The 23,068-nt window shown below is 41.3% G+C and overlaps 1 protein-coding gene across 2 annotated transcripts in view; it reads right to left on the bottom strand.

Annotated features, from left to right (window-relative positions):
- Positions 1-490: 490 nt before the first annotated feature.
- Positions 491-23,068, bottom strand: part of CMTM8 (CKLF like MARVEL transmembrane domain containing 8) — a 57,817-nt gene continuing 35,239 nt past the window's right edge. Inside the window, exons 2-4 of one of the 2 annotated variants that reach the window (XM_038769827.1) lie at positions 6,555-6,728; positions 3,278-3,394; positions 491-890 (exon numbers count right to left, since the gene is read on the bottom strand). In XM_038769827.1, the coding sequence (XP_038625755.1) occupies positions 882-890; positions 3,278-3,394; positions 6,555-6,728 (300 nt within the window). In that variant the 3' untranslated portion in view covers positions 491-881. Of the gene's footprint in view, positions 1,397-3,277; positions 3,395-6,554; positions 6,729-23,068 lie in introns of both variants that reach the window. The other variant, XM_038769817.1, reaches the window with a different exon arrangement.

The following is a 23,068-nucleotide window of genomic DNA, read 5'->3' on the forward strand; positions in this document are numbered from 1 at the left end:
TGGGCAAACACTTAAATATTATCCAAAAAGCCTTGATCACTAAGGAGACATGATCCATTTCACCCAAAGCAGGAGAGTATATGGAGGTGGGTGGGAGTAAGCTAGGACGCTGTGAAATATAAGGATTAGGGTTTTGAGAGTCAAGAGAACAAAAGACAGAGTGAAGGGGGTCTTAAGAGAGGCCCACAACTCCAAAGTGAAGGATGAGACTAGAAGAGAAAGAGCGGGACAGGCTTGGGAGAGAGAGATAAAACCATTGCATGGCCTATTGGAAAGAGCACAGACCTGGGTTCTAATCCCAGCTCTGCTCCTCGCCTGTTTGTGTGATCTTGGATAAATCACTTAACTTCTCTGTGCCTCAGTTTCCTCATCCGTGAAAATGGGGATAAGATTCTCTCTCTCCACCCTTAGACAAAGTCCCATATGGGACAGGGATTTGCTTATATTGTATCTCTCCCAGTTCCTAGTACAGTCCCTGGAACAAAGTAGGTGCTTAAATACCACTTTATTAATACGCATTTACAAAGTCACAAAACTTTACAGATCACAGATGGTAATGTTCCAAGCTAACAGCAGGGAGACTATATCAGTGTACAGAAGCAGTAAGCATTTTTCAATCCTCTTCCCACCTGTCACCCAGGGTTCAAAGCAGTTCTAGATTCAGGGCTTTAAAATTCAAACACTACTGATTAGGGGTGAAGAAGGAAAGCAGGAAAAGGAAAGAAGATGTGTGGCATTGTTAGGGTGCAGGGCTTCAACATCATCTGCCCCTCTCACTCAAACAGGCTACTGCCCAGCTGGTCTTGTAGATCTGAGAGAGGTATCCAGCGTGTTAAAGGGGATGCATGCCCCCCTGCTTCAGCGTATTCCATCCTACTGCCTCATGCGTGCTTAAAAACAAAAAGTATAAAGAGATACTGCCACAACATAAAGACTCTCCAGTGCTCCAATTTTCCCGCATCGTTTACCTATTAGAAATCAATGAATGCCACTTGTGGTTTCGTAACATTTAATCAAATTATCAAAACATTTAATCAAAGCTAGGGTTACAGACTTGACAGTTCATTTTCCTAAGCATTTCTGTTACATTTATACTAAGAAAATTCGATTTATGAAATTTGCAGCATCCTCCAGAGATTGTAAACTATGATAGAGGCAAGGGTGCCTGGTACAGAGTTTAATTGAAGGAAACCATTTCTATAAAATTTCTCTAAGTGTACAAAAACATTTGTCATACACAGTGTCTTGAAATATACATTATACCTACAGCTGCTTTTACAATGATACTGGTTTTGAAATGGTCAAATGGCATTCACTGAACAGTCCTGGATCTCCATGATATAAAACTGAAATAGGCATTTCCAGCATAGCAGATTGTAACCATGAAGGCAAAGAACTGTAAAGAAAAAAAAGTTTTCTCCATTGAATCACACACAATAACAAGTACTCATCAGAAATTTTCTGTTCTTTCAAACTCAAACCTTCCTGATTCAATTCACTCTATTTTTGGTGTCCCCTTTTTCCCCAAAAAGCATGACATTGTGTGGTAAGTCAGATGGCAACACTCTTTCAGATAAAACCTGGGTTCTAATCCCAGCTCTGCCACTTGCCAGCTGAGTGGTCTTGGGCAAGTCACTTGACTTTTCTGGGCCTGTTTCCTCATCTGTAAAATGGGGATTAAATACCTGTTCTCACTCCTCATTAAACTGGGAGCCCTAGGTGGGGCAGTTCTGTGCCCAACCTGATTATCTTGTATTTACCCCAGTGGGCATATCATACATGCTTACCAAATATCACAATTATTAATTATTCAATCGATCAACGCTTTCTATGTCCAAAGCACTGTACTAAGCATTTGGGAGAGTACAACAAAATTAGCAGTCATATTTCCTCCTCATAATGAGTTTACAATCTAGAGGGGGAGACTGGCATTAATATGAATAAGTAATTTATAATAATTTAAAGATATGCAATAAGTCCTGTGGGGTTGGAGTGAATATCAAATGTCTAAAGGTCTCAGATCCAATTGCATAATGACACAGAAGGGAGAGGAAATCAGGGAAAAGAGGGCTTAAATTGGAGAAGGCCTCAGAGGAGATGTGACCTTAATAATTCTTTGAAGGTAGAGAGAATGGTGGCTTGGCATATATGGACGGGGAGGGAGCTCCAGGCTAGGGGAAGGACATGGGAAAGGGGTCTGTGGTGAGAAAGATGAGATGGGGGCATAGTGAGTAAACTAGCACTAGAGGAGTGGAGTGTGTGGGCTGGACTGTAGTAGATTAGGAGAGTATTATTATTAGTAGTAGTAATATTACTTCAAATTTCATCCAGGAAAAGCCGGTTCCTGAAGGAAGGAAAGATTTCCTGAAAGGCATCTTTGGATAGTAGAACCTTAAGGGTTGAGGCATGGAAAAAAAAAAGCTTAGACTAGAAAGAAATTTACTATTCCAAGCTCTCCATGGGATTTCTGATCTGCTCTGCTCCACCGTCTGAACACACCTCATTACGATAGGGTTGATGCCCACTGCATCAGCAACTGTTCAGTTGGGACTTTGGCTTTTGGGGTCTTCTAGGTTTTCAGGGGAAGAAGTGCTAGCAGCCTTCCCTACCTCATCTGCTCTCAGTCCCCTCCGTGACCTCTATGAACCACAGGAAATTGGAGCCATCTCCAGGGGTGGGTGGGTGGGGTTTAGGGCAAGTTTAGGGCAAAAGCAGGGAAGAATAGATGGAGTTAATGGGTGCAAATTATACTCTTAAATTGCTTCTCTCCAACTCCATCCACAGCTTTGTGGAAAAAGTACAGGACTATGAGTCAAGAAATATGAGCCCTAATTTGGGCTCTGCCACTTGACTGCTATGTGACCTTGAGCAAGTTACTTGGCTTGAACTGGTTATCAGTCTTCTAAGCTGTAAAATGATTAAATTCCTGTTCTTTCTACCCCTTAGGTTGTGAGCCCTTGTGGAGCAGGGACAGTTTGATCTTCTCATATCTACCCTAGTGCATGACACATAATAAGTACTTATACCATTATTAGTATAAGTAATACCACTATTAGTATTACTCCAACTGACATTGCGCATTTGGGTAGCTCATAGGAGACGGCCTTAGTTAAGATCACACTTTGATCAGAGTTGGCTGGTTGACACCAAAGCCATTCCATAATGAATTGGAGAAGATCAATGCCGGTCCCATACAATCACCACTTCAGAAGGGTGATGGAGAATATGGGCATTGCTTTAATCATCGGAATACTACATTATAACAAAGCTTACTTACCGAAGAAGCTGCCCAACTGTTGTAGTTGTGGCTGTCCTGCTCTTTAGTAACCGAAGATGCATCTACAATGGCGGCAATGAGGTATAAAATAAAGGCACTTCCATTAAAGCACAGTCCCTGGGTCAGAACAAAACACAGAAGAGCATTGCAGTGAGTCTCCTTCTTAGGAATGACTTGGCAGTTGCACACATTCTTGCATTGGGTGTTTAGTTCTGAGATTGTTTTTTCAAATTTGGGTTGTTTTTTTTAAAAACCTCCTTCTCTAAGCAGGGTTATCAGTCAGGGCCCAGAGAGATAATCATGGCTTTTGAGATCATAACCCTCCACTTGATGAAGCGATTTACATGTTCAACTAGCTGCTGCATTGCTGGCTCCCCAAGAGCATTCTAGATGTGCAGGTTTCCAAACACAACCTATGGTATATTTAGGCTGGTACACCAGAATGCTTGTGGTGGAATTTCATTTATAATAAGCTGCTCAACTGGCACCTGGAACTTAACCTCCTATTCATCAGAAAGCCTGGGTTCTACTGCACATAGTAAGCACTCAATAAGTACCACCACTTAAGAAGAGTCATTTCTAATACAAGACTTTTGAACATTGTTTACAATTGGTTTTGGGGGGAAAATTTTACACCTATGCAGCCATTTTCCTTAGCTTAGCAACCCTTAATAAGACATAATAATAATAATAATAATAGTACTTCTTAAGAACTTATTAAGTGCTAAGAACTGTTCTAAGTGCCGGGGTAGATACAAGTTAACCAGGTTGGACACAATCCCTGTTCCACTTGGGGCTCACATATCCCCATTTTACAGATGGGGTAACTGAGGAACAGAGAAGATAAGTGTTTTGCCCAGGGTCTCACAGAAGACATGTGGCAGAGCCAGGATTAGAACCCACATCCTTCTGACTCCCAGGCTCATGGTCTATTAACTGAGCCATGCTGCTTGTGGGTGTTTATGCCAGATATAAAAATATCCTGAAGTAGCACACAAATCCAAACAACTACAAGTACTTGACTGTTTGATCTGTTTGTGTTTATGCCTTGGTTTTTTAGTCAGAACCCATGTTTGTTCCAGCTAAATTTAGTTAGAAGAGAGGGAGGGAGGGAGGGAGGGAGAGAGGGAGATGGAGAGAGGGGGGGAAGAGAGAGAGAGAGAGAGAGAGAGAGAGAGAGAGAGAGAGAGAACAACATAGGTTTTGTACAGCACTTGTTTAATATTGCCTTAAAATAATACATGATTGGCAGTACTTGTTAGAGCAAATCAAGAAATTTAAGTACTAATTGGGAATAAGATGAACTATGCCTACTCCATTTTAATCCATTATTACTGCTGTATCTCGCAGAACCTTATTTAGACATTTTGAAATTCCATTGTCCAATTTGTTGCATTACCCTCTTAAAGCACAAAAAAATTACACATTCTAAGAATCTAACACAAGAACTTCACACTTTTCTACCCCTCTCCTCCAGTGTCTTCAGGATCATGGAACTATGGTTTCCAAAAGCCCTTGGATTTTTTTTTTAAAGCAAGTCATTCTAGTGAACAATTGTAAACTGACAAGAAATTATGGGTTTTTTTGCATTGGGATTTTTCATATATTTTCATTTAGCTTGTCTGGTGGTTGTGCACTGAACCACTGATTAAACACCTACCTCAGCTATCCAACTTCACTCCATTGAGGCTCTTTGTACAACAACAGTCTTAGCTCAGAAATCCCTTGCTTACATCATGACATTTTGTTAGATCTAATACCAAACCCTCCTTTTGCTATGGAAAACTAGTCCAGATTCACTTTCACCACCTTTCCTTAGAACATATCAGTTTAAAAGGAGGCAGCTTCTGTGGACCAAGGACATGTGAGCTCAACAGTGCTTTGTAAACATTGCCCTTAGCATAACTCCTCCAGAGAGGAGGGGAAGAGGGAATCGGGGCACCTGAGGTCAGTTTGTACCTTTTGATTTTTTAACTGGAGGAAGAATGACTCCCAAATTCTTCGAAACGTGCTCCAAACTTCTGGGGTATAAATTAGCTCCTCAATTGTCACCTGGAACTTAACCTCCTACCATCAAGAAGCCTGGGTTTTACTTCACAAGGCTTCTCTTTTCGCTACTTTCCTCAGAAAGTGGTCCCCCTTATAGGCTGAGGGACGCTGTATGGGCCGATTGAGTTAATCCTCTTATCACATGAAACCGAGGTTCCATGGCAGGTCAGATCACAGGAAATGTCCAGGCCCACAACCTAAGCTGAATTCCTGATAAGTGGTCTTCCCTAGCTCCAATTCTGGGTCCAATGAGTACCTTCACTGAGCCTGACCAGAGATCAACATTTTAACCCAGTTCTAGCCAACCAGTCCACTAATCAATCGTATCTATTGAGTGATTACTGCAAGAGTACAGTGTAGAAGAGTTGGTAGGCATGTTCCTTGCCCACAGAAAACTTACATCTACCATGAACAACCTAGTAGGGGTAATAGCTAGTAGTAACTGAGTGTCCTCAGAAGGCAGAGGTAGACTAAAGCAGGGTGTTCCTAGTTCCACTGGCCTCCACGCTTTAGTGGGGAAGGAGAAAGTCAGGTGGGCTCACTTCGTGTTGCCTCTTCCTGAGGGAAGTGTAAATACTTAGCTGAACCAATCAGTGGGAACGATTGGGGAGGAAATTAGGAGGGCCAGGTAACATTTATTCATTCATTCAATCGTATTTATTGAGCGCTTACTGTGTGCAGAGCACTGTATTAAGTGCTTGGGAAGTACAAGTTGGCAACATACAGAGACAATCCCTACCCAGATGGTAGTCCTAGGACTTGGGTTCTAATTCCGGCTCCACCATTTTTCTGTTGTGCGTCCTTGGGTGAATCAATTCACTTCTCTGTGCTTCACTTACTTCATCTGTAAAATGGGGATTAAGACTGAGTCCCTAGTGCGACAGTCAATGTCCAACCTGATTGGCTTCCATGTGCTTAGTACAGTGCCTGGCACTTAGTAAGTGCTTAACAAATGCCGTTAAAATAATAAATAAAAAAAGTAAAAAAAGGTTGCGAGTCATGTCCTCTGGAGAGCGGGGCATGTACCACATGGGGCTTAACTCAAGTTTAAAGTAACTGGCTTTTAATGGGATGGGTAAAGACTGAGGAATGCATGCATCTTTGGTAGATAAACATTCATTTTTGCAGAAAAGTCTCAATAAAGGGCATATTCAGGAGAGAGAAGAAAACAATAACGAACACATTAATGTGCATGCAAGAGCTTCTGTTCAGTTAAACTCTGTCTTACCACCGTGGTCCATGGCACCTGGGGAATCCTGGTGTAGGTCATTGTCATATAGATGATTAGGAAGAAGACTGTAAGAACCCAGTAAAATACAGCCACAAACATCACCCAGCCAAATGCAGGAACTCGGAAGTATTCTGTTCCAGCTATTAGTGTCCATACCAACAGCCCGAAAACCTGCATAAACATTGTGGGGGATGGAAGGAGGGCAAGGGAGGAACAGGAGGGGAAGAAAAGGTATGGAAAGGGGAGGGTAAAAAAAATAATTACTACCAAGAGCAACAACTTGGAGACTGCAAACCACTTTGTTTTTACTTGCAACATATTCTGTACATAATGGCAGTGGGATAAAATTTCAGACAAGAGTCAAGAAGTGCTCACACTGTATCCTTCTTCCTCCTCAAGTTCACCTTCCTCATGCAGGCCTCTTGGGTTACCCTCAGCTCTACTCCTTAGTTTGTCAACAATTCTTAGCACTTGTGCTTATTTGTTTTCTAACCTTATATTCACCTCAATCAGTGGCATCATTTTGAGCACATACTCTATGTAGAGACCACTCTAACTGCATTAGAGTCGGTTGGTAGACATGATACCTGCTCTAGGAGAGCTTACAATCAAATGGGGGAGAGAGACAGGATAATAAATTAAGATAATAAGGTAGAGGAAGTAAGAATATAAGGCTATGTACATAAGTGCTGTGGGAGGGGAGGGTGAGTATCATCGAAGTCAGGGAAGGCTTCCTGGGAAGAGATATCATTTAGAAGGTCTTTGTAAATGGGGAGAGAGGGGTTTATTGGATACAAAGGGGATGGAGATCCAGGCAGGAGGGCTTGGTGTTTTTTGCAATATTTAACACATTTGCATTCATCCTATGGCCGCAGTGTAAATTCAGCAACCATATTTCTTGGAATTCCAATCTAACTCCTGCATGCAGTTTTATTTTAGGGCACATTATTAACCGACAAGAAAATGGACATCAAATCAGGGGCCTCTGCGGACAACACCCTTCTATACATTTGTTATACCTGTCACTGTAAGTTACAATTATGAACTTCAAGAAGGCGGCCAGGATATGCAGGCCAAAACACTGAGCATTACCAATTTTAGGTTATTTCCTCTGGGTATTAGTGCTGGACAACTGTATCTCAGCAAAAGAAATCAACCCCCCCCCACCCCCCCACCCCCCCAGTTCTAAAAGCCTCTAATACTAAAGCTTCTAGTAGATGTAATACTGTTTACAAACTTTTCTTTCCTAGTCCTTAATACTGTTAAGGTATTGCCTGGGATATTTCCATTTGGAAATGAAGCAGATTAAACAGAGGAATAAAGGTAACAGTTTGGAAGTGTATTATGAATGCTGATTGAAGCCACAGTCCTCGCTTTCCTAGTTTTAATAGATTACCTGTGTTGAGTGACTATCAGAACTTCTGAATCTAGGGGGTTTGTGTCCTAATTAATGACTTTCTGTGAGATGCTCTGTTTCTGTGTGTTTCGCAAATGGGGATTAATGCTTGCCTACCTCCCAAAGGTACAATATTGATGAATAGTGCCCCGACCTTCATAAGGGAGGTTACATGGAGGAGGGTTATCATCTATTTCCCTATTTTTTTAAAAATGGTATTTAAGCACTTATGAGGCACCAGGTACTGTATTAAGTGCTGGCTAGATACAGGATAATCAGGTTGGACATGATCCATGTCCCACATGGGGCTTCCAATTTTAATCCCCATTTAACAGATGAGGTAACCGAGGCACAGTGGAGTTAAGTGACTGGTCCAAGGTCACACAACAAACAAGTGGCAGTGCTGGAATTAGAACCCACTGCAACTGAAGGTTCCCCTCAATGAATAGATCTCAGTGAGTAAAGTGCTTTATATCACAGCACGGGTTATTAAGTTATCAAAAAGCTCCTTTCCTTGAAGTCTTTAAGAGCTGGATTCCAGGGTATAGCTGAGAATAGCCAGAAAAAAATTTATATATTCAGTCAGTGTTGTGTATGAATTCTAAAGACTTGCAGCACAGAAAATTTATCTTCATTAACGATCCAAAGTGGCAAAGCAATCCAACTAAGTTGAATATGCATAAAACATGTAATTTCAGAAAATAAGATTTATACTAATGGAGTTTTTTGCCTTTGTATTAATCATATCTGTGAGAGGAAATCTATTAAGACTGAATTAGATATTTGATTTGATCACTAAGGTCGATCAAGCTGGTATTTGATGGTTTTTGGCACTGTACACAAAAACATGATGGGATCCTTGATTAGAACCAAAGAAGTTAGAGTAGCTCTTGGTTGTGGATTTGCTTTGGTGAATCAATTGTGTCTGAGAGCTTACTGTATGCAGAGCACTATAGTAAATGCTTGGGAGAGTACAGAGTTGATAGATATGTTTTCTGACCTCAACAAGCTTACAGTCTAGAGAGGATCAGAACATTGTTTAGTGTGGTGGTTTAACGCTTGAATTTACAGCATAAATAAGAAATACGCTGAATTTATGACTTTATGATTTTATAGTACTTGCTGATACAGCTACGAAGACAGTGCAATGTTTCATCAATTAGATTTCTGAGCTCGATTAACAAGTCTCTTTATTTGGTATACTAGTTAAGGGCATCCTTCTTGGATTTATAGCTTTAAGGAAAGTTGGCTTTTCTGGCAAAGATTTGTCAAGGAGACAGCATTCTGTAGCTACTACTGTTGGAACAGAATTCTGGGCTGGATACTACATCGACAACTCAATACTGCACCTAGATGTGTTTATTATGTTTGGTGTAATATCTCATTAATTTCAGGCTGGATTATTGGCATCCTCTTTTTAGAACCGATAATTCTTACTTTCAGCAGTCATGCCGAATAAGGGCACTTGAAGTTTGAGTCAAACTCAATCAGTTATTTTCAGTTTATAGCCTAGACATAAAAACTGAGGCTTTATCACTCGTGAGGAATAGAAAATGGTTTCAACAAATGGATTGCATAAAGGCCTTATTTAACTCTGCATTACAATCCCTCCCCCCTGTCTGTCTTTGCTATGCTCCACAGTGCTCTGCACACAGTAAGCACTCAATAAATGCCATCTTGTGATCCAGTGAAGATACCCAGGACTGTCAATCTCCAAGTCATTGGTAGCTAGTTCCTTCTCTCTAGATGTGTCATCTACTTACATGAAGTGAAGAAAGGAAGAAAACTGCTGTGCCCAGGGCTTAGAGGAAAAAGGATATAACCTGGATTCCCCTTCATTACTAACATCATATTGGTATTCACATCACATTAGAGAAGGAGTATGGCTTAGTGGAAAGAGCACAGGCTTGGGAGTCAGAGTTGTGGGTTTTAATCCCAGCTCCACCACTTGTATGCTGTGTGATCTTGGGCAAGCCCCATAACTTCTCTGTGCCTCAGCTACCTCATCTGTAAAATGAAGATTAAGACTGTGAGCCCCATATGGGACAACCTGATTAGCTGATTATCTACCCCAGCACTTAGAACAGTGCTTGGCACATAGTAAACACTTAGTAAAAACCATTTAAAAAAAACAAAGAAGTAGCATGGCATAGTGGGTAGAGCAAAGCCCATGTGTTCTAATCCTGGCTCTGCTGCTTGTCTGTGTGACCTAGGGCAAGTCATTTCACTTCCCTGTGCCTCAGTTACCTCACCTGTAAAATGGGGCTTGAGACTGTGAGCCCCACATAGGACAGGGACTGGGTCCAACCCGATTTAATTGTATCCACCCCAACTCTTAGTACAGTGTCTGGCATATAGAAAGCACTTAATACCACAATGATTATTATTATTCTCTCCTCTCTCCTTGTATTAATAGCATAGCACTGTCACCTGATTTGCAATAAACTGAACACTTAAGATCCCTAAATGTTTTTCTAACTTCAAATTGATATTAAATTATTATTATCATTATTATTGAGAAACAGCATGGTCTAGTGGATAGAGCCCAGGCCTTGAGGTCAGAACCACCTGGGTTCTAATCCTGGCTCCATCCCTTGCCTGCTATGTGACCTTGGGGAAATCACTTCACTTCTCTGGGCTTCAGTTGCCACATCTGTAAAATGGGGATTAAGACTGAGCCCCACTTGGGATATGCATTGTATCTGACCTTGTATCTATCCCTACACTTAATACAGGGCCTGGCACATAATAAATGCTTACCAAATACCACAAAAATATTAAAGATGTATATGCAAGGTTGATGAATTTATATGCCCAATTCAGAAACACAGTCTCTTAGTTTGACATACTGCAAGATACCAGAATACAAAGTGACATCACTATATGACACTGACTTTCAAAGAACTGTATCTCTAATATCCTCCAAAGAAAATAAGGTAGATAATTTAAGCTTTGAGTAATGAGGAGACTGCAGAAATAACTTTGTTCTTTCTGGATGCCCCATCTCCACCCTACCTCCATTAACTGAGGTAGCTTTCTTATGGTATCTGTTAAGTGCTTACTATGTGTCAAACACTGTTCTAATTGGTGGAGGAGGTACAAATTAATTAGGTCAGATACAATCCCTGCCCTGCATGAGGCTCACAGTCTAAGTAGGAGGGAGAACTGGTATTTAATCCCCATTTTACAGTTGAGGAATCTGAGAATTTAAGAGAAGATAAATGATTTGCCCAAGGTCATCATCATCATCAATCGTATTTATTGAGCGCTTACTGTGTGCAGAGCACTGTACTAAGCGCTTGGGAAGTGCAAATTTGCAACAAATAGAGAAAGTCCCTGCCCAACAGTGGGCTCACAGTCTAAAAGGGGGAGACGGAGAACAAAACCAAACATATTAACAAAATAAAATAAATAGAATAGGTATGTACAAGTAAAATAAATACAGTAATAAATAAATAAATAGAGTAATAGGTCACACAGCAAGCAAATGGCAGAGCTGGAATTAGAGCCCTGGTCCTCTGACTCACAGGCCTGTGCTCTTTCCACTAGGCCATGCTGCTTCTGGATTAAGGCCATGCCTTAATCTGTGGTGGATATTTAGAACCTTCCGGAGGGAAAAACAAACAAAAAACCCCAAAGCAAAATCACTAGGGAGATAAAGAGAGTCAAGAAGATGATCCTTGTGAAAATTCTCATTCCTCAGAGCACTTTTCCTAGCCACTAGATGGTGTCCAAATACTTCATTTTGGAGAAGGGAACTACTACTTAAGGATGGACAGTCACTTCTCTTCAAATTGTTTGAGCATTCTAAAGACATATTTCCATAAGAGTGCTAGTCAAGGTTGAGTAAATCTAGATTTTATCACCTATCAGTATCAGTCATTGCCTTATGCTCTGTCAAGGAGCCCAATAAATCCACGGTCAGCGGGGAAGATTATAACAAGGATATTTGCTTTACTTAATGTAAAAAGTTTTTAGTAAAATTAGGGTATTTTTCCCGGTTGTTTCCTAAAGAAGAGTTAGTTCAAAAATGAACATCACCACACCGTACTGTGTGCTTAAAATGTGTGAGGTCATGGGTGTTGAAGTTAGAAGTTTTTTCTCTCCTGCCTACTCATGGCTCTTGCTATCCTGCAGAGAAGTAAAAAAACAATTAGTTGTGTGCCCTTTTTAACAGTATTTAAGTACTTACTATGTGTCAGGTACTGTACTAAGTGCTGGGGTAGGTACAAGCCAATCAGCGTGGCTCAGTGGAAAGAGCACGGGCTTTGGAGTCAGAGATCATGGGTTCTAATTCCAGCTTCGCCACTTAGCTGTGTGACTTTGGGCAAGTCACTTAACTTCTCTGTGCCTCAGTTACCTCATCTGTAAAATGGGGATTAAGACTGTGAGCCCCACGAGGGACAACCTGATCACCTTGTAACTTCCCCAGCGCTTAGAACAGTGCTCTGCACATAGTAAGCACTTAATAAATACCATCATCATCATTATTATTATTATGTAGTCCCTGCCCCACATGGGCTCACAGTCTGAATCCCCATTTTACAGATAAGGTGGTAATAATAATAATAATAATAATAATAATAGTACTTGTTAAGTGCTTACTATATGCCAAACACCATTCTATGCACTAGAAGGTAAGTAACTTGTCCAAGGACAAAACAGTAGACAAGTGTCGGTGCCGGAATTAGAACCCAGGCCCTTCAGACTCCTGGGCCAATGCTCTCTATCCACTAGGCCATGCCGCTTCTCAATTGCTTTGCCTTTTAGCAAATATAGCTGGGTAGGCAAAATAGGTTCTAATAGAGTGGTCCATAATGGCTAAGTAGAGGGAGTAGTAGAGATGTAGAAGGGAAAACTAGGGATGTTAGTGGGTATCACAGAGAACAGCTATAACACGGTTCTTCCGAGTATCCTATTGCCACTGGTGGGACTGTCTGCCCATTTCTCCTAAAACATTAAGGTGGAGTTCTTGCAAAGCCTTGCTTTAAGGAAAACTGTACTGTACTAATCACCTGTTCTGATGCCGTACATAGCTGACAAGCTGTTTTTTCTTGACACCACAATGCACTCAATTCAAGCAGGCTCATGTCATTGGATGAACATTCCTTCAGGCCATTATTGCCAAGATGCAGAGAGGCTTGAAGCATTACTGGTCTGACCAAGTCACAGTGCCAATTACAGCCTCACTGTTTCTGCTGGTGAAGCTTTAAGAGATCCTCTAGACTAAGTTGGGCAGGGAATGTGTCTGCTAATTATTTTGTATTGTACTCTCTGAAGCGCTTAGTACATAATAAGTGCCCAATAAATACCATTGATTGATCTGCCAGAATAACCCAAAAATGATCACTCGGAATTAAGGCACAGATATGGTATTGTAGGAAATATACAGCCCATTTACTGGCATCTCTGGATAGGGACCGTCTCTATATGTTGCCGAGTTGTACTTCCCAAGTGCTTAGTAAAGTGTTATGTACACAGTAAGTGCTCTATAAATACAATTGAATGAATGAATCTCTGTGTTTTATTTTTCCTGGATTCTCAGTCTTCTCATTCATTCATATTTATTGAGCACCTATTGTGTACTAAGCATCATATTAAGCCCTTTGGAGAGTACAACAGACACATTCCCTGTCCACAGTGAGCTTGCTGTTTCAATCAATCGTATTTATTGAGCGCTTGCCGTGTGCAGAGCACTGTACTAATCGCTTGGGAAGTACAAGTTGGCAACATATAGAGACAGTCCCTACCCAACAGTGGGCTCACAGTCTAAAAGGGGGAGACAGAGAACAAAACCAAACATACTAACAAAATCAAATAAATAGAATAGATATGTACAAGTACAATAAATAAATAGAGTAATAAATATGTACAAACATATATACAGGTGCTGTGGGGAACGGAAGGAGGTAAGATGGGGGGATGGAGAGGGGGACGAGGGGGAGAGGAAGGAAGGGGCTCAGTCTGGGAAGGCCTCCTGGAGGAGGTGAGCTCTCAGTAGGGCCTATGCTAGTCTCATTAAGACATGATTGAGTCACTACCACTGACCCTGTCAGCCTGTTTCTGCCAATTTAGGAGTATTCCAAAGCAAGTTAGTTGCAAGTAATAAGCGTGGTATTTGTTGAACGCTTGTGGGGCAAGCATGTAGTAAGCACTGAGGTAGCTACAAGATAATCATGTCCGACACAGTCCCTGAGAGCCCCATCTCAGACAGGGACTGGGCTCAACCTGATTATCTCATGTAGATTCCAGTGCTTAGTAAGTGATACATTCTACAATTATTATAATGATTATCATTATTAGACTCAAACAGCAATGAAGAGAATGGGGATTATGGTGTATGAATAAGACTGTGGGCCAGCAGCACTTTAGTCCTCCTGTCACAAATTTGATATTTGCCACTGCCTGATGGATCCACAATTTCTCTTCTGGGCATTCAACCTCTGTAATAATAATAATGGCATTTATTAAGCACTTACTATGTGCAAAGCACTGTTCTAAGCGTATTAAGGGTATCACCTTCAGAGTGAGCATATATAAACCTAACACTTATTCAACTGCCAGCCTAATAAACATACCTCAACTCTTGGATATCACAACTCAGACTTGGCTGGATTTTAACATACGCTTCCCCTTGTAAACTAACTCCAGCATCTTATTTATTGAATTACAAGATGCACCTTTGTATGACATTCTTGTTAAAATATGAAGTGGTATGTTTTACCACCAATGGACATACACCAGTCCTCGTTTATCTTTCCATAATGAAAAAGTTAAGCTTGCTTCCCTACTGACATTTATGCATCATCTGCATGAAGTGAAGAAACCACACCATAGTTTACACAATTATTTGGCAGGGGACTGCTGACTACTGAAAAATGGAGCATCATTATCCTTTATGTAAAAATATATAACTGTTTCAATGGATAAGTTTCAGCTTTTATATATATGTAAAGAGTCACTCTTCAGGTTTAAAAATGCTACTAATGGTAAGAAGTTAGATGCATGGTCAGGTGCCACAATCTCCCAACCAATGACATTTACTGAGTGCACACTGCGTGCAGCGCACTGTAATAAGCATTTGGGAGAGTACAATAACACAAAGAAATCAGATGCATAATTAAAAATCCCTTCTGTGGGTCCATGGTGATCTTGACTCAGTGTTAGTAAGTAATAATACTATTTATTGGGCACCCACTGGGAGCACTGTACTAAGCACTTGAGAAAGTACATAAAAACAGCGGTGTGTTTCCTATCCATAAAGAACCTGGATTTGTTAGTCACATCAGACCAACTAAATTATTAAAAAAAAAACCTAGTACAGTAATACAATTAGTGAAGATACACTGAATATGTTCATATTTGCCAACAGGTGGCTTTGGGGACAGTAAAAGAGGAGGTATAGTCTGCAGCTGAACTCAGCAAGCCTTAACTGAATAATCCCAGTTCTACATATTTATAATGAAAATAACAATTATGGTGCTTGTTAAGCACTTACTATGTGTCAAACACTATCCTAAGCAGTGGGGTAGATATAAGTTAATCAGGTTGGACACAGTCCCTGTCCCACATGGGGCTCACACTCTTATCCCAATTTTACAGATGAAGTAACTGAGGCACAGAGAAGTGAAGTGATCTGCCTAAAGTCACACAGCAGACACGTGGCAGAGCCAGGATTAGATCTAAGGTCCTCCTGACTCCCAGTCCTGTGCTCTAACCACCAAGCCATGCTGCCTCACTGGGCACCAGCTGACAACTCCCAAGCCACATCTGATTACATTCCCAGGTTCAGTGGCTGGGGTGCCCTATTGATGCCAATCAGAACATGTGCTTTTTTATGGTATTTGTTAAGCCCTTACTGTGTGTCAAATAGTTTACTAAGGACTGGGGTAGATACAAGTGAATCAGGTTGGACAAAGCCCCTGTCCTGCAAGGGGCTCACAGTCTCAATAGGAGGGAGAACAGGAGAACTGAGGAGCAGAGAAGTTAGGTAGATTTTTGGACCAGGATTTGCAACTGCCTTTGTTGTGCAGTTGTGTTTGCTAATGAAGTCTGAGGTCAAATTGAAAGCAGTGAGAGATGCCACAGAACAGTCTTGCAGCTGCAGGCCAGAAGATCATCTTTACACATCCCAGTAGCAGTCAGCCACATCCACAGGTTACCCAAAAAGCGATCCCTACTGGCATCAACTGTGAACCTGAAAATTTATACTTTGCTCAAAGTTAATTTTATTGAGAAGCAGCGTGGCTTAGTGGAAAAGCCCCCTCCTTTCCTCTGCTCCTCCTTCCCATTGCCCCGACTCACTCCTTTTGCTCTACCCTCCTCTCCGCCCCACTGCACTTGTGTATATAATTATAATTTTATTTATTTTTATTAATAATGCACGTACAGCTATAATTCTTTTTATTTACAATGACGCTACTGATGCCTGTTTACTTGTTTTGATTTCTGTCTCCCCTCTTCGAGACTGTGGGCCTACTGTGGGAAGGGATCGTCTCTATTTGATGCTGAATTGTACTTCCTAAGTGCTTAATACAGTGCTCTGCACACAGTAAGCGCTCAATAAATATGATTGAATGAATGAATGAAAACAGCACAGGCTTGGGAGTCAGAGGTCACGGGTCCTAATCCCAGCTCCGCCACTTGTCAGCTGTGTAACTTTGGGCAAGTCACTTAACTTCTCTGTGTCTCAGTTACCTCTCCCCCTCGTCCCCCTCTCCATCCCCCCATCTTACCTCCTTCCCTTCCCCACAGCACCTGTATATATGTATATGTTTGTACATATTTATTACTCTATTTATTTATTTATTTTGCTTGTACATATCTATTCTATTTATTTTATTTTGTTGGTATGTTTGGTTTTGTTCTCTGTCTCCCCCTTTTAGACTGTGAGCCCACTGTTGGGTAGGGACTGTCTCTATATGTTGCCAACTTGTGCTTCCCAAGCGCTTAGTACAGTGCTCGGCACACAGTAAGCGCTCAATAAATACGATTGATTGATTGATTGATTACCTCATTTGTAAAATGGGGATTAAGACTGTGAGAACCACATGGGACAACCTGATTACCTTTTATCTACCCCAGTGCTCAGAACAGTGCTTGGTACATAGTAAGCGCTTAAATACCGTCATTATTACTGCTATTATTATTGCTATTCCTATGTGGGTTTGACCAAAGGGACCGATCCCTGCCAAGTCTCTTCCAGCCTTGGCACTGCTACTGAATTTTCTGTTAGAAAGTCCCAATTCTGATTGTGTTTCTTGCTATCACAATTCTTCCCTCAGCCATGAGAAGCAGCGTGGCCTGCGTGGCCTAGTGGATGAAGCACGGGCCTGAGAGTCAGAAGGACTTAGTTTCCAATCCTCACTCCGCTATTTTGCTGTGTGACTTTCATCATCAATCGTATTTATTGAGCAATTTGGGCAATTCACTCCAATCCTCACTCCGCCATTTTGCTGTGTGACTTTCATCATCAATCGTATTTATTGAGTAATTTGGGCAATTCACTCCACTTCTCTATGCCTCAGTTAGTCATCTGCAAAATGGGGATTAAGACTATGAACATGGGGCAGGGACTGTTTCCAATCTGATCGGCTTGTATTCATTCATTCATTCAATCATATTTATTGAGCGCTTACTGTGTGCAGGGCACCGTACTAAGCGCTTGGGAAGTCCAAGTCGGGAACATATAGAGACGGTCCCTACCCAACAGCGGGCTCACAGTCTAGAAGGGGGAGACAGACAACAAAACAGAACATATTAATGAAATAAAATAAATAGAATATGTCCAAGTAAAATAAATTCATTCATTCAATCGTATTTATTGAGCGCTTACTGTGTGCAGAGCACTGTCCTAAGCGCTTGGGAAGTACAAGTTGGCCACACAGAGAGACAGACAACAAAACAGAACATATTAATGAAATAAAACAAATAGAATAAATATGTACAAGTAAAATAAATAAATTCATTCATTCAATCGATATCAGGTTCCTACAAATTCTGTGCCCAAACAGCAGTTCAGGGACTGCTGACACTATCTTGATAGCAGGCGGACACACTGTTCTACTAGCAGAATGATCACTTAACTGTAATTTATTGAGCACTTACTATATGCAGACCACTGAACCAAGTGTTTGGAAGAGTACAATATAACAGAGTTGGTAGACGTGTTCCCCGCCTACAATGAGCTTACAGTCTATGCCTTGATTTGTGGACTGATTTACAAAATGCCACACTAGCCACTGGCTAATTTCTTCTTGACTCTTCCCTTCTCATGTTCAGCCTTTTTGGCACCTGCTTGTATCTACCCCAGCGCTTAGTACACTGGCACACAGTAAGCAATTTAAAAAACCAATTCTGATTTCCACAACTACCGCTTCCCAGCAGTCAATAGCTGCGGCATTTTGACCTTGTGTTTTACTGTATCTCGTTTTAAAAAAGTTTCTACTGTCCTCCTGACTTCTGGTTTCCCCACTGGAGCTGCAGTACTGCTTGGGTCTTCTCTTTCCTCCAAGTCTCACCCAGAAAAGCTGCATTTCTGTAAGCACTGCAGTGATCTGTCTATCAGATGCATGTGTCTAACGTGATTGTTTTTACCCCAGCATTTAGTAAATATGTGATGAGAGGAGAATGGATTTTCCCCATCTAAGTGTCAGATGAGCCTTAATCCAGTCACAAAGAGTGGTTGGGACTGAGAACATTTGCATGGGAGTTGATTATTAAGCTAATGGTTCTTGCTATCTGCATATCCCCTCTTGTTTCTGTCAGTTGTGTTCCCACAGGGAAAGTTAACAGAGTAAGTGATAAAAGTAATGGTATTCCTTAAGCACTTACTGTGTGTCAAGCACTGTACTAAGTGCTGGAGAATTTGGGAGATAATCAGGTCCCACATGGGACTCACAGTCTATGTAGAAGTGAGAACAAGTATTGAATCCCCATTTTGCAGATGAGGTAACTGAATCCCAGAGAAGTTAAAGGACTTGCCCAGGGTCACACAGCAGACATGTGTTGGAGCCGAAATTAGAACTCAGGTCCTCTGACTCCCAGACTCGTGCCCTTCCCACTAGGCCTCGCCATTTCTCATTAAAAATAACTAAATTAATAATTTTAGTCTAAAGGCTACCATCAGAAAATGCAGATCAATAACCCTTAATTAAATCTGTAGTAGAGTGTACAACTTTAGCAATAACACAAAGTAATCATTTCTTTAGGATGTGACTATAAGAACCACCGTAGTAGCTATAATTGTTTTGTTCATTAATGAAAAGGCCCAGGGTATTGACTAATTATAGTATTTGTTAAGTTCCAAGCATTGGGATAGATACAAGATAATCACATTGGGCACAGACCATAGCCCACATGGGATGCTCTGTCTAAATAGGAGGGAATCCTCATTTTATAGATTAGGAAATTGAGGCACAAAAGTTAAAAGTGGCTTTTAGACTCCAGGACCTCGCTCTTTCCACTAGGCCTCTTTGCAGGAATAGTCTCCAAGCATTACAAATCCCTGGTCCTTAAATTTAGAATACAAAACCTGGGCCACATGGTGCTTTTCATAACCCATATCCCTAGTTGTTTTCATGCTCCAGCATCTAGTTCACATTGATAATACACAAAATATTAATTGGGGTCTCAAGTGAAGAGCCAAAAGAATAGCTATTTTGTGCTTTAAAAATAATAATGATGTTTGATAAGCACTTACCATGAGTCAGGCACTGGGGTAGATACAAGATCATCAGGTTGGACACAGTCCCTGTCCCACATGGGGCTCACAGTCTTAATCCCCATATTGCAGGTGAGGTAACTGAGGAACAGAGAAGTTAGTAATTTGCCCGAGGTCACAAAGCAGACAAGCAGGGGATCCAGATTCAGAACCCTCATCCTTCTGATTCCCAGGCCCATACTCTTATCCACTAGGCCATACAGCTTCAACTTTACACAACACACACATCATTTCTACCTCAGACAGCGGAGTTCCTTTCACTGAAAGGAATAACATTGACTAGAATGTGCTATCCTTGATGCCATTTCAGTCTTTGGGTGAATTTATCTAAGCTAGCTGGAATCCACTTCAACATTTCCTAAAACTTAACAAAATTACTTAAAACCCAAATTTGCCTGCCCTAGTCATGCTGGAATAATATTGAAAAAGACAGGTGCAGTCTACATAGCTGCCATCATTCAGTTTTTTTCTTCCACTGCTCAGTTTTAGAAGGTTTATCATGTAGAGGTTGCTTCTTCATTTTCTAAGAGAGTGAAGTTCCCTTTGGCTAGACAAAGTCACCAGAAATATTTGTTTCCCTCGTGATAGCTCTCCTTTGAATTCTTCAAATGAGTGACTATGAAAATAAAACTTCTATTTGCTCACAATCCTCTTATCTGACTGCCTCTTGCCACCAGTTTGAAACCTATAGTAAAGGCTACAGACTACATAATTTGAACTGAGGAGTGTGGGCTGGTGGTTAGAGCAAGGGTGACTGCTGAACAAGAAGAGCTTGCTACGGAAGAATAAAATGAACTACAAGCTGATGATCAACAGCCTTTTAAAAATGGTCTTCCTCCATAATTCCACCAAGAGAAGGGATCCTTTATGTTGGGATCACTGCTCAGTTTTAGAAGGTTTATCATGCAGAGGTTGCTTCTTCATTTTCTAAGAGAGTGAAGTTCCGTTTGGCTAGACAAAGTCACCAGAAATATTTGTTTCCCTCGTGATAGCTCTCCTTTGAATTCCTCAAATGAGTGACTATGAAAATAAAACTTCTATTTGCTCACAATCCTCTTATCTGACTGCCTCTTGCCACCAGTTTGAAACCTATAGTAAAGGCTACAGACTACATAATTTGAACTGAGGAGTGTGGGCTGGTGGTTAGAGCAAGGGTGACTGCCGAACAAGAAGAGCTTGCTACGGAAGAATAAAATGAACTACAAGTTGATGATCAACAGCCCTTTAAAAATGGTCTTCCTCCATAATTCCACCAAGAGGAGGGATCCTTTATGTTGGGATCACGAGGCTTAAAAAGGAGTAGCACGCTAGAGTCAGAGAGGGATGCTGAACCTAGATGCAGTTGTGATCTTGCACGGGCTCTTGAACAGGATGAGTCTGCCCTTATTAAGAGTGAGTTTTGGCTACCAGTGCACAGCACCTTATACAGTCTGAACCAAAGATCATTGCAGAGGCCTGTTTTCCACAACAAAGCACACAGACATACAAATCTCCTCCTCTCCCACAAATAGTGATACTGATATAACAGCTGCCTTAATTTTGGTGCTTCACCCAATACCCATTTCTGGGCTTTCCCCAAATTTGAGTTGCAAAATATTAATCTACCCACTGTGGGAGAGGTCTAGGTTGTGCACTCACTAAAACTGTTAACTTTAACAACTCAGCAGGGAACCCCTTTCCTGATAGGAGAAGAGTGTGGTGGGCAGTGACCTTAGCCCGTGCTCATTTATACTCTGGTCATCTAGAAAGGAATAGACAAGTGCAAACATGCAGGATTCTCTTACAAACTGCAATCATACTGACATCTCCTTCAGATGATTAAACATTCTATGCTGAAATGGCTTGGAATTGTACTGTTTCCTAGATATGACCTCACAATTCCATATTCTGTTTGGTTTACTTGAATTCTGGTGAAATTTGGAAACAAGTTGAAGAAAAATTAAAAGCAAACCCTCCCCCCACCCAGCAAATTTAGCATCTACAAAAAAAGGAGTTTAATTCCAGAGATTTCTTGCTTATTCAAAATGAACAGAAGTGTATCTACTTAAATTCAACAACCTGAATTCAATTTTTAAGAAGTGAATATATGGTATTCTGAATTATTTGTTATCTTGGGCTTTTTGTAGTTCAATCAATCGTATTTGAGCACTTACCGTGTGCAGAGCACTGTATTAAGTGCTTGGGAGAGTACAAAAGTTGATGGACACATTCCTTGCCCACAGAGTGTTTATAGTCCACAGAGTGTTTATAGTCTAGAGGGGACACAGACATGTATATATCTATAATTTATTTATATTAATAAGTGCTGTGGGGCTTGAGGGGGAGGAGGTGAATAAAGGGTGCAAATCCAAGTGCAAGGGTGATGCAGAGGGAATAGGTAAAGAGGAAATGAGGGCTTAGTCAAGAAAGGCCTCTTGGAGCAGTTGGGTTTTGAAGATGAGGAGAGTAATCGTCTGTCAGATATGAAGACAGAGAGTGTTCCAGGCCAGAGGCAGGATGTGAGTGAGAGGAGGGTGGTGAGTTAGACTAGATCAATGAATAGAGAGTAGGTTGGCAATCGAGGAGTGAAGTGTGCAGGCTGGGTTGTAGTAGGAAAGCAGCTAGGGAAGGTAGGAGGGTGCAAGATGATTGAGTACTTTAAAGTCAATGGTAAGGACTGTCTGATATGGAGGTGGATTGGCAATCACTGGAGGCTCTTGAGGAGTTGAGAAACATGGACTGAACTGTATTGCAGAAAAATAATCTGGGCTGCAAAGTGAAGTATGGACTGGAGTGGGGAGAGAAGAAGGCAAGGAAGATAGCAAGGAGGCTGATGAAGTAATCAAGGCAGGATAGGATAAATGCTTGGATTGATGGGGTAGCAGTTTGGATGGAGAAGAAAGGGTGGGTTTTAGCAGCGTTGTGAAGGTTGAACACACAAGATTTGGTTTCAATTTCTTGACGTACAATTTGGGGGCTAGTGGCAGGGAGAAGCAAAGCACAAAAAACTTCCAGAGCTTGAGTCTTCCTATTAGAGAAGTGACAAAAAGCAAAAGGTCCATCTAGGCTTCATAGGAAGCAGTGCGGTCTAGCAGAAAGAGCACAAACCTGGGAGTCCGAGGACATGGGTTCTAATCCTGGCTCTGCCACTCATCTGCCATGTGACTTTGGGCAAGGAACTTCTGAGCCTCAGTACATCTGTAAAAATGGGGATTGAATATCTTTTCTCCTTCCTACTCAAACTGTGAGCCCCACGTGGTACAGGGATTATATTCCAGACTGAGTCCCCTCCTTCCTCTCTCCCTCCTCCCCCTCCCCATTCCGCCCGCCTTACCTCCTTCCCCATCCTACAGCACCTGTATATATATATATATATATACACACACACACATGCACGTTTGTACATATTTATTA

The sequence above is a fragment of the Tachyglossus aculeatus genome, chromosome 2, assembly GCF_015852505.1.
Source record: "Tachyglossus aculeatus isolate mTacAcu1 chromosome 2, mTacAcu1.pri, whole genome shotgun sequence".
Classification (NCBI taxonomy): domain Eukaryota; kingdom Metazoa; phylum Chordata; class Mammalia; order Monotremata; family Tachyglossidae; genus Tachyglossus; species Tachyglossus aculeatus.